The 12219-nt window shown below is 46.7% G+C and overlaps 1 protein-coding gene across 1 annotated transcript in view; it reads right to left on the bottom strand.

Moving 5' to 3' along the window:
* The window catches only part of CUBN (cubilin), a 1111275-nt gene that overhangs the window by 445074 nt on the left and 653982 nt on the right, over positions 1-12219 (bottom strand). The window contains exon 40 of the mRNA XM_069211549.1: positions 6444-6641. Within this exon, the coding sequence (XP_069067650.1) occupies positions 6444-6641 (198 nt within the window). The remainder of the gene's footprint in view (positions 1-6443; positions 6642-12219) is intronic.

Genomic DNA, 12219 nt, shown 5'->3' with positions numbered 1-12219 from the left:
ATCAGAGAGTACACACGGAGGACGCTTGGAAAAAATATATATTCATTCGTCAATCGTCAAAATGACTTTATTAATGATATATTGCCAGCATATGCGATAATGGCACCAGATAATAAGTGGTGAATCAGACAAGTAATATAAAAGAAGGAGATTCATTGCTATTACGGGAAGATTCATAGATATACCCATAGTTGAGGGTCATAAAAAATGGTGATAAATGCAGAAACGTCAGTGGTCCATGCTCTTAACGAGACAAAGATACCCAGGGGATGTCATCATTCAACCCAATGATGTTAGTATGTAATTTAAACACCCAGCGTTGTTCAAGTCTAAACAGTGATTGGGAGGAGTCATTGATAAACTTGGGGGATTCCAACACTACCCAGCGCAGATCGTCTGGATGGTGGGTTTCTCAAGAAAGTGGGCACATAATTTAGTAGTTATTCGGCCACATCTGATGTTACTTCTATGTTCATTAATCCTTATCTTGACAGGTCTGGTGGTCATTCCTATATATCGTAGGCCGCATGGACATGTAATCATGTACACACAATTCTTTGTATTGCAATTGGTATGTTTTCTCATGTTTCATCGGCCGATGGGTATCAGATCCAGTGTCTTAGTGTGGTAAGTCAAAAAACAGACGTTACATTGTCCACATGGATAATGTCCTAATACTGGAGGAAGATTCCAGAGTGTTGTCTGGGTCTGGGTGACATTCCTAGGGCGAGTGTGAATTATCAAGTCCTTGATATTCTGTGATCGTTTAAAAGCAAAAAGTGGTCTAGGAATATTGCAGCCACCACTGCCGAGTATTGACCATCTTTTCAAAATAGATCTCTTGATTCTATTGGACAAAGGGGTGAAAGTGGTCACACATGTCATTGATTTGTTGATATCCCTAGTATTAGGTTCGAGTAAAGCCTCACGATTATTATTCCTTGCTCTTTTCTGGGCTCGATTAACGATTTCCCGAATTTGGCAGACAGATAAGGCTGTCCGCCTAACTCCCGCAGTCAGGTTACGTCTAGTGCAGTCCCCTTCCTGCGGATCCCATTAAGAGTTTCCCACTGGATCAGCGGGCAGAAACAGAGTTTCCGCCCGCTGGGCCAGTGGGAAATAGCCTACAGCACTGATGCTGGCTCATTATAGAGCCGGCAGCAATGCTGTAGTGCGTAGGGTGCACCAGCACCTGACGCGATTTTCATTGTCTGCAAAGCAGAGGGTGAATATCACGACTGGTCTGGCTAGGGGGGGGGGCTGCACTTCCCATACCAAGTGCATGAGCAGTGCAGGCGCCCCCCTGGGGCACTCTGCACCCCGTCTCTGCCAGCCATTACAAGGCGGGCTACCACCATGTAATCGCTGGCGGAGAAGGGACTCGTAATCCCCAGGGCAGCAGATTAGGCTGGTGGATTAGGGCCGCCAGCACCACCAGACCAACGAAAAGTCTTGATCTGGCGGTCCGACCGTGGTGCGACCTCTGTGGTCATAATGTAGCTGCCGGACTGCCACATTGGTGGCTATCTGACCGCCACTGCGACCCGTAATGATGGCCTAAATGTCTGAAGAACATCTTCTGTAGCACAAGAGGAAGATTTGCAAAACAATAGAGTAACTTTGGGACCATTACTATCTTGGCGATTGCTATGCAGCCCAGAACAGAGAGCGGCAAAGACGTCCAGAAGGGTACCTGGGCCCTCAAGGCTCTTGTGGCTCTACCTTGGTTCCATATAATAAGTCAGTTTGGGCTCTACATATATTAATACCTAGATAATAGAACTTTATAGCAGCCCAGTGCAGACTGTGGTCTCCAAGTAAAATTGTCCCTTTGCTGCATGTTGGGAGAAAGTGAAGACATGATTTCAAATGGTTAACTCTTAGTGCAGTGACCTGGTGGAAGGTCACGAGATCTTGTCATGCTGGGGTGAACTCGACCTCCACATCACGGATATACACACGCATATCATCTCCATACTGTTCTGCAGTAGGTGCATGACCAAGGGCTCTATGGCCTACACAGAGTAAGGGTGATAGAGTGAAGTCCTGATGTGTACCCATCGCTACGGTGTGCGCTGCTGATATCTGTTGGCCCGTATTTGCCCTTGTCATGGACTCACTATAGAGGAGCCTAATCCATCTGAGCAGTTAATGGGGCAGTCCAAATCGGCCTAGGGTTTTAAAGATTTACAGCCATCAGAGCATCTTGAGCACCTAGGTCTAGAGATAAACATGCTGCTCTAGGCCATTTCTAGGTTGCCCGTTGCTCACGCCACTTCATATATGCTCTTTAGCTTTGGCACTAGAACCACTGCTAGGGCATGTAGCATTCCGCTAGCAATCGTTTGGATCCCGGCGTCTTGTATGCTGGATGGCTTCCCTGATTTATTGTTCAGTGACTGGGGCCTGCAGATGCTCCCGTAATTTACTAGGGAGGGTTGGGAGCTGCTGTTCTAGAAGGCAAGCTTCTTTGGCCTAGTTGTCTGCCAAGGCAGAATCACAGTAGAATGCTTTATAGTACTGCTGGAATGCTTCATTTATGCCTGCTTGTGTGTTAATCTTTCTGCGCTCCCTCATGCATATGGACAATATAGGTGAGTAGGTCCTCTGGGGGCCCTTAGGTATGTGAGTGTTCAATGTTTGAGTTGTAGTCCAAGCACCAATTCCGCTCTAATAAAGCTTCCTGTTGTCTCAGCTCTACTGTGGGATAACCTTCGGCCACCTGTTCAGAGAACAGGAGGGATGCCTGTGGGTTTTTTAGCTCTAATTGGAGAATGACACAAGCGCCCTTCGTGGTGCGGAGACAGACCCCTCAAATCAATACCTTGCATGCCTCCTACTCCACTAGGGTATGGGGCTTTACACTCATTGGTTTGGAAACAGTCTACAGCTGCATTATGCAACGTGCCTCTTGTAAGCAGGTCTTGCAGCCTCAGAGGTAGAAGTTTCTAGGTGGAGATGGGAGTCGGTACCCGTTCTCAGCTAAATTTTATCTCGAGGGGGTTGTTGTTGGAGAATGTCTTGAAGGTGGCATTGAAACCCCTCCCAGTCAGCCAACAGGTCAAATATATAGTCTAAATGGGTGCGTAACTCATGTGGGGATGAGAAGAATGAGTATTCCTTCAATCCCAGGATCTGAGACCTTCAGAGGTCCACCAGAGACCAAGCCTGCACCCAATTCTGGAGAGCTTTGGCACTGCGGGAGGCAGGGGTGCCTGGCGGTGGTGAATGTGAATGGTCCAGTGCTGTCCAAAATAGAGTTCAACCCCCCACCTAGTAGCCATGCCAAGCTTTCCCAGTCTGCCAGTCTCTGCAAGAGTGAAGTCAGAAAGGCCAGCTGATCAACGTTGGGGGCATATTTGCTGCCCAGGACCAAGTAACAACCATCCAGCCAAACCCTCCATGGCACATACCGATCCTGGTGGTTGATTCGTATGTCTTCTGTATGAAACAGTACAATTGGCTTTGTTCATATCGCTGCTCCCCTTGCATAGGCAGAATATGTGTTGCAGTATAATTGGCCATACCATTTGAGTCTTAGGCGGTCATTCTGACCGCGGCAGGCGTCGGTCGCCGCCCGCCATGCGGTCACCGCCTAATGACCGCACCGCGGTCAAAAGACCGCAGCAGCCTTTCTGGCTTTCCTGCTGGGCCGGCGTGCGACCGCCAAAAGGTCGCCCGCCGGCCCAGCGGAAAAGACCCTGCAACGAAGAAGCCGGCTCCGAATGGAGCCGGCGGAGTTGCAGGGGTGCGACGGGTGCAGTGGCACCCGTCGCGATTTTCAGTGTCTGCAAAGCAGACACTGAAAGTCTTTATGGGGCCCTGTTAGGGGGCCCCACGACACCCGTTCCTGCCAACCCTTTTCCTGGCGGTAAAAACCGCCAGGAACAGGCTGGCGGGAAGGGGGTCGGAATCCCCATGGCGGCGCTGCAAGCAGCGCCGCCATGGAGGATTCCCTGGGCCAGGGGTAAACCGGCGGGAAACCGCTGGTCCCCCTTTTCTGACCGCGGCTTTACTGCTGCAGTCAGAATGGCCCAGGAAGACCCACCAGCCTGTTGGCGGTGCTTCCGTGGTCCCCGGCCCTGGCGGTCATGGACCGCCAGGGTCGGAATGACCCCCTTAGTCTACTACCCTTCTCATTCATCAGGTGGGTCTCCTGCAAGAACACAATTTGGGCACCCTGTCTTCTCAGCTGTGTCTGCACTCCATAGCGCTTGCGCAGGGTGTCACACCCTTGCAAATTCCACATAAGAGCTGTGTATTTACCCAAGCACACCATCATGACCAGGGAAAACATGAAGGGGGTGTCTCGGCCCTGGGATGGGTATATGGCCCTTCTGTGGCTTTGGTTTCTTGGGCATGCAGTTTAGGGGACCCAAGAGAGCACACCATTCAGATAGGAAAAAAACCTCTCTTTAACAACAATGCCCAGCCTGGCAGTAAAACAGTGCGGGACCAAAATGATAACTGTGGAACTGTCCAAACTGCAAAGAGCAGCTTTGTGGTTTGTAACATGCATATAGTGTGTAACACTGTTTGAGTGGGGCCAAAGAAGGAATCTCTGTTAGGTGGATAGTTGGCCCAGTGAAGTCAGAGGTTTAACCGCCACTTTTTAGAGACTGTGTCGAGATCTCGCACAAGTTCCTCAGCTGGCTAGGATATTGGGAGTGTCACTCAGAACAGTGCTTGACAGGTCTCCACTGAATCCGAGGGATTCTGGTGTTGATATCCTGGTATGGATTGCTGCGGCCTCCGCTGAGTTTTGATCATTATGGATCTGTTGCAGGGATGGGGTCTCTGTATGAGTGCTGTCTCTCCTTCTTCTGTCGTGTCTGGACCACAACAGTTATCGCTTGTGTCGTGGATTAACCTGTGTGTTCTTTTGGCTCCCTGGCTGAGTGTGCTCAAAGTTTTCTGGTCCCTTTAGTCTCACCAGAGAGAGTAAAGCATATGTTAGATCTAGTTCACTTAAGTGTTTTTTTGGCAACCAGGAAAGAAGCCCTTTGATGATGAACCAACAGCGTGAAGTCTGGGAATATTGTTACTGTGTAATAATACGCCAGGTGAGGCCCTTCTGTCGGGTGGCGCTGTGGATGAGGGCTTGGTCCTTGAAGATCAGGATTTTTGCTACAATCAGCTGCAGGGGTGTCCCAGGCAGGGGGGCTGGGCTGGCGCTCAATGAGCCCTCTCCACTGTGAATATGAGGGAGAGGCTGTGGGGGCACACTTGTTCTTGGAGACATTGTTCAACGAAGAGGTTGGCACTGGGGCCCTCAGTTCTTTTTCAGGTTGGCCTACTTCGCTGAGATTATAATGCCTCACCATTCCCTTGGCGTCTTCAGCCCAGTTCTATAGGATCCACACACAGTCCATTAAAGCAGGTAGTTCCTTAGAGGTGGCCTGCGACTGGGGTTTGAGTTCTGTCAATATTGTTTCTGCTTGACATAGTCTGTCACTTCATTTTTTGTGGTCATTCTTCAATATATTGATATTGATAGTCAATGTATCCACTTTTGACTCCAGAGCAGCTTGAAACTCTCCCATTGCTGTTAAGATTTGTGCTGTGTCACTGGATCATGCTGGCACATCTGAAGCCCTTAAGCTGGTGTGGACTCATCTAGGTCTGCTTTGCCAAGTTTTGTGGAACAATGGTGGGCTTGTGTTCTGTTAGTGTGTGAATGTTCCCCATCGTGGGACACATCCACTGACCATCTTGGAGAGGACCAGCCCTTTCCTAGCCATTTTGAAGCCTCTGTAGATATTTGAGATTAAGGGCCTGATTTAGATATTGGTAGACAAGTTACTTTGAATACAACAGTGAAGAATATCCTGTTCGCCGAAATCTAAATCCCATTCTATTTTATGGGATTTAGACTTCGGTGGACGGACAACCGTCACCTCTGTGACGGAGTAACTCATCTGCCATATCTAAATCAGACCCTAAATACCAAAATCACTTTATTTGATTTGTCAACCATTTAGAAATGCTGCACTTCATCCAATTATTGTTGCAGTAATCCCTAAGCAATTGAAATGAATCATCAGTCAGTCATCATGGCATGAATCAATGCAACAAGAACAAACACGTTCTTTGTCTCTAAGTATGTAAGGTATATTCCAAACAAGATTTTAATGATATGAATCTGTTGTTTCTGCTGGTGGTTTTGTTTTTGAGGAAAAGGCAGTGAACAATATGGCAAAAAGATCTGGATCTTTCTTGGCAATCAATTAAGGGAAGAACCACCTCACTTGGAGGAAAGTGATCAAGATAGTTCTATTCAATACATTTTTATTGATCGTGAAAATAAGTCTGAAAAGTGTTTAGTAACCACTGCAAATTCAGTCTGGATGGCATCCTGGAAAGTTCTAAAGCATTATGACTGCAAATCATGAAAACATATCACAAGACAAAAAATATTGTAATTCTCAAAACACATTTCTTACCATCTCGTATTACGAGTTTGTCATAGTTGCATGAACTATGAGATTCAATGTCCATTGACAATATGTTAAACTCCACAGTTGACTCAGGAGCTCTTATAATCCACGTGCAGTCAATGTTGTTGCGATACTTAGAAGGCCAACCAGGAGAGAAGAGAAAAGAGGCTGTTTGTCCTGTCATGAGAATGCCACCACAAGCTCCTGAAAAGAACATATCAGTATTAACAATGTCAAAGAAGGAATATGTAGAGCTTCATTACCTTATCTCTGAGCACATGCCTCCCTCTTAGAGTATTGCATACGTACCAGTTAAGCTACTGGCATTTTCCTTAGCAATGAATGGAGAAATTGCTCATATTTATACTCATTACCATGATAATAAATGATACCTGGTAGTTGCTCCCTGGGCTTTTAAATCGTGTCTTAATTAGTGGCACTTGAAGCATTAATACACTCCTGGCACTTGTAGCATTAATGCACTCCACCTCCTTTGGATGTATAATAATAAGGAATGTTGTGCTTTAAGAAATGGAATTTTAAGATTCCTAGCTGACTAAGTTAGAGAGATATGCATGTTTCACACTAGACCAGGCACTTTCAGAGGCATACTATTTGCCTCATAAATCAAGTCCAAACATGGTCTATACAATTTTATGCGGATGACATGGTGCTTTTTGATCACACACCCACAAAATTCTAGTGCTCGACTGATGCAACACAATTGTACTGTCTAGACAAATGCCTAACCATCAACTATTCAAAAACTAAAGTAATGGTTTTCAGGACAATATGTAAAGAGCAAACTGGTGGTTAGAACAAGTGATGTATTATGATTACTGGGATCACAGGTGGACAATCAGTTACAGCTGTCATCACTAGTAGACTACAGGAAGCTGCGAGCAATACCTATCATGATGGATCATATCACTTTTAGTAGAAAAATTGAAGGACTAACAGTGGTGTCCCATCAAGAACCTATGGTGTACCCTGTTGATTTATGAGACAGTTATATTGTAGTTGAAGCTGGTTGGGAGTTGAATTGAATGGTGGGACATCTGTTGGGGAAGTTCTAGAATTTGCACAAGCCAACTCTGGTCCAGTTGGTTAAAGCTGGCCATACACACAGCCTCCACAGTGGGACTCCAAGCAATCTTGCAATTGCTCCTTGAGAAATACCAATACAAGTAAGGAAGCTTACTTGGGGAATATGCATGCAAAATAGGTTTAAAAAATCATTTATATTTAGGGTCATAACTTCGGTAGATACTTTGAGAAATATTAGGCCATCAAGGAAAAATTAATACAAATAACAAATCAGAACCTGATACTGAGAAAATGCAGATTAGCTAAAGGCGTTACACCTTCTTTGTACTGCACACAAGTGGGAAAATGCAGCTCATGGACAGATTCAGAACTATTTGGTATGACCTCTTCTTCCCATAGTTTGCAGAAAATGGTTCCTTTTCTCTTTAGTCAACTTCAAAGTAATAGGAGGTCAGCCTTGGAGAGCAGTTCCAGTCCCTAGATGCCAGAAGGAGTCAGGATTCCTTGAGTTCTCTTTCTTCCAGGTTTCAGGTAGAGATTTCCTCTTATGAGATCTCTTCTACCTTTGTACATCAATGCTTTGAGAAGATGGATGTGAGGTTCTGGTTTTATTCTGTTTACTATACATTGATTGGATAGTTCCCTACATCCAATCCTGACTACTTTCTTGCAGAACCCCCACCTACATTTTTAGTACTCCTCAAATAAGGTGGTCTCAATCATCCTTTAGCGGCAGGAGCTCTAGCACATCCCCAATCTACTCATCATGGCAGATGAAGTGTCCTTCCATCAGTCAGTGCTAGAACTGGTTTTCCATCCTGATGGGGCTAGAGCCAAAAGTCTATACTGTAACATGTGAGGCTGGTAGGTCTGGGGCAATGTTGATTGCCTTATACCAGGGTCTCCAAAAAGATAATTGAGGCTAGAGCAGAGTATGCCACAGGATAAAGCAGTGGCTCTGAAAGGCAGAATGGGCTGAGGCAGTCTGTCACATGCCATGCTGGTATTGCTAAAGGGAGTCAGTCCCATGTGAGACAACGATTCTGAAAGGCAGGTAGGGTTATAACATGGTGAATCAGATGTCTGATTCTGCCTCTGAAAGCTGGGCATGCTCAGTGCAGAGTCCATCTCATGTCACAGGGGGAGAGCTGGGCAAAGATCAGTCAAATGTGAAACCTTGGATAGTGGATCAGTTTGGAGGCGGGTCAGCTGCCTGTCAGGCCAGTACCTCTGGAAAGTGGGTAGGGGTGGGATTAGAACCAGACATGTCAGGCTGGCATTTCTAACATATGAATGTGCCACAGCAGGCTCACTTTGTATACTTGGATAATCTCAAAACATGGTCTTAACCACCTCAAGTCTGATGGAAATGGCTGTACTTAGAGCTAAGTGGTAAAGCATCTTGCTCAGTTAATGTGTTCTCAGCAGAAATCTGTGCATACCCTGCAGGAGGCAGCTTTGATTTCTACAGGAACAAAGAAGCATTTATCTTTCCTAAGTCAATTAAATGTGAACCAGTGACATGACCCAGATTTGGACTCAGACATGACTCCTTAATGGATTTCCTTTGCTGGCTGTGTTCTCACTGTAGGAGGCTGGCCTGGTTTGTAGAGGGTACCTTGGGTACTTACACCTTATACCAGGTCCAGTTATCCCTATTAGTGAAATGCAGTAGTGTTCTAGCAGCTTAGGCTGATAGAGGTAGCTATAGCAGACCACCTTAGGCTGAACTAGGAGTCTTGCAAAGCTCCTGCAATATCACTTGTAGTCACACAGTACGTATACACATGTAAAGACAATACTCAGTGTTACCAAAAATAAAGGTAGTTTACTTGGGTGACACAGTACCAAAAAGTTCTTAGAGGCAATACTCCTCGTGGAGGTCAGTATTATACACGATATATACACTAGACACCGAAATAAGGTAAGTAATTAGACATAGGCTAGTGCAAACATTAGGAAATGCTATAGAATGCAATGGGAGAAAATAGGTCTGGGCCTCACAAACCATATACTAAGAAAGTGGAATGTGAATCATGCATTCCCCCCTAGACAAGTGTAGTGTATGCAGAATCGCTGGAAGAGTAAGAATACAGTAAAGGTAAGTAAATTACCCCACCCCTGAGCCCAGAAAAGCAGGAGTAAAGTACTGAAAGTTTCCTTAGGACACACTACAAGTTGTGATTAGAGTTATTGCATGAACCAAGCAAGACTGCAAACGACAAATGGTGGATTCCTGGTCCTGAAGACCTGCAAAAGAAGGAGACCAAGTTTTGAAATCAAAAGAAGTTCCAGGAAGGACAGGAGCCCCTGCCAACCCAGAAGATGGTGCAAAAGAAGAGTCCCCAGTTGGACAAAGACTGCAGAAATGCACCTTAGGAAGATGTGAGTGGGTTTCTGCATGATGCACTGGATGTCCCACAGAGAGAAGTTGGATGCAGGTGAGTTTTGTTGCTGGATTCCTCCAACAAGCCTTGGTTCCAGCAAAGTCGTATTTTGCATCAAGTAGGCGCTATCTGGACCCAGGAGGGACCTTGGGGCCTCAACTCTGTGTGAGGAGGAAAAGGTGGTTCTCAGCACTTCAGAGAGCTCTCAGAGCACCCAGATAGCACCCACGAGAGACCCAGGACATGGGCACAAAGGAGGTGAAAAATGTGTTGGTGCAGCACTAAAAAGGAAGGTCCCACGCCTTCGGAGATCAACTCAGTGAATTGAGCGTCACAGGATAGAGTGCTGGATATCTGGGCCAGGCTGTGCATGAAGGAATTTTGCAAATAGTGCACAGAGACCTCAAGAGGTGAAGAAGACGCAGTGCGCAGGGGTACTGTCGTTCTCGGGGAAGGCAAGATCTTACCTCCTCCAAATTGGGACAGCAGGACCTCAGGACAGTTTGTGTTGACAGGGTCCACCCTCTGTGTTCCAAGGAGCACGCTCATTGCCAGGACAGGAGTCCAAGAGAACCGGTCATCAATTTAGGAGGTGCCTGCTTCAGCAGAGGTGTGACTCTGTCACTCCATGGGAGATTTCTTCAGTCCTTCTGGTGCAGGGTGAAGACAGGGAGTCCTCAGAGAGTGCACACCATGAGAACTGTTGCAGGTGCTGGCTGGAGCTGAAGTTGCAGAGGAAAAGTAGCCCTTCTGGATACTTTGTTGCTGTTACAGCGGTTCCTGGAGCAGTCTGTGGTTAGAGGATGAAGTAGTAGTTGCAGAGGATTCCTGCTGGAAACTTGCAAGTAGAATCTGAAGAGAACCCACAGGTGAGACCCTAAAGGCCCTGAGAGGGGGATTGGCTACCCTATCAGGTATGGACCTATCAGGAGGGGTCTCTGACGTCACCTGCTGCACTGGCCACTCAGAGTCCCCCAGAGTGTACCCACACTTTGCAAAGCAAGATGGCTGAAGTCTGGGACATACTGGAGGAGCTCTGGGCACCACCCCTAAGGTGGTGATGGACAGGTGAGTGGTCACTCCCCTTTCCTTTGTCCAGTTTCGCACCAGAGCAGGGACAAGGGGTCCCTGAACTGGTGTAGACTGGCTTATGCAAGGAGGGCACCATCTGTGCCCTTCAAAGCATTTCCAGAGGCTGGGGGAGGCTACCCATCCCCAACCTGTAACACCTATTTCCAAAGGGAGAGGGTGTAACACCCTGCTACCAAAGGAAATGCTTTGTTCTGCCTTCCTGGGACTAAGCTGCTCAGACCACATGAGGGCAGAACCCTGTCTGTGAGGTGGCAGCAGCTGTAGGTGCATTGCAAGACTCAGAGAGCTGGTTTGGAAGTACTGGGGGTCCATGGTGGAGCCCCTAGGATGCATGGAATTGGCTCCTCAATACCAGATTTGGAATGGGGGGACAATTCCATGAGCTTAGACACCTTACATGGCCATATTCGGAGTTACCATTGTGAAGCTACATATAGGTATCGATCTGGACATTGTGCACATGTGTAACAATGTCCCTGCACTCACAAAGACCCAAGAATTAGCCCTGAACTATGTGGGGGCACCTCTGCTAGTGCAAGGGTGCCCTCACACTTAGTAACTTTGCACCTAGCCTTCATTAAATGAAGGTTAGACATATAGGTGACTTATTAGTTACGTAAGTGCAGTGAAAATGGGTGTGAAATAATGTGTGCACTATTTCACACAGGCTGCATTGGCAGTCTTGTGAAAGGGTTTGTCTGAGCTCCTTATGAGTGGCAAAAGAAATGCAGCAGCCCATAAAGATCTTCTGGAACCCAAATGCCCTGGGTACCTAGGTACCATACACGAGGGACTTATAAGGGGGGGGGTCCAGTGTGTCAATTGAAATTGGTAAATTAAGTCATATTGAAAAATTTAAAAGCAGAGAGAGCATAAGTACTGAGGTTCTCGTTAGCAGAGCCTCAGTGACACGGTTCAGCACTACTGACAACACACACATTAGATGACAAACTATGAGCAGTGGGGTCCTGACCAGCAGGATCCCAGTGAGATAGGCAAAACACACTGACATATAGGGTGTCCACAATGAGCACTGGGGTTCTGGCTGTCAGGACTCCAATGAAACAGTAAAAACACACTGACACACACAAGCAGGCCAAAAGTGGGGGTAACCATGCTAGAAAGAGGCTACTTTCTCACACACACACACAGATAGCAGTGTGAAAACTAACAATAAGAGCTTTTGTTGTGAGAAAAAAATAACAGAAAAGAGAGCAGCCCTCATTCCTCTGTGTGGCCTACTGTGGGCAAATCCA

The sequence above is a fragment of the Pleurodeles waltl genome, chromosome 10 (genome assembly GCF_031143425.1).
Source record: "Pleurodeles waltl isolate 20211129_DDA chromosome 10, aPleWal1.hap1.20221129, whole genome shotgun sequence".
Lineage (NCBI taxonomy): Eukaryota > Metazoa > Chordata > Amphibia > Caudata > Salamandridae > Pleurodeles > Pleurodeles waltl.
The sequence above is the reverse complement of the archived record's forward strand: the minus strand, read 5'-3'. Positions and strand labels throughout refer to the sequence as shown.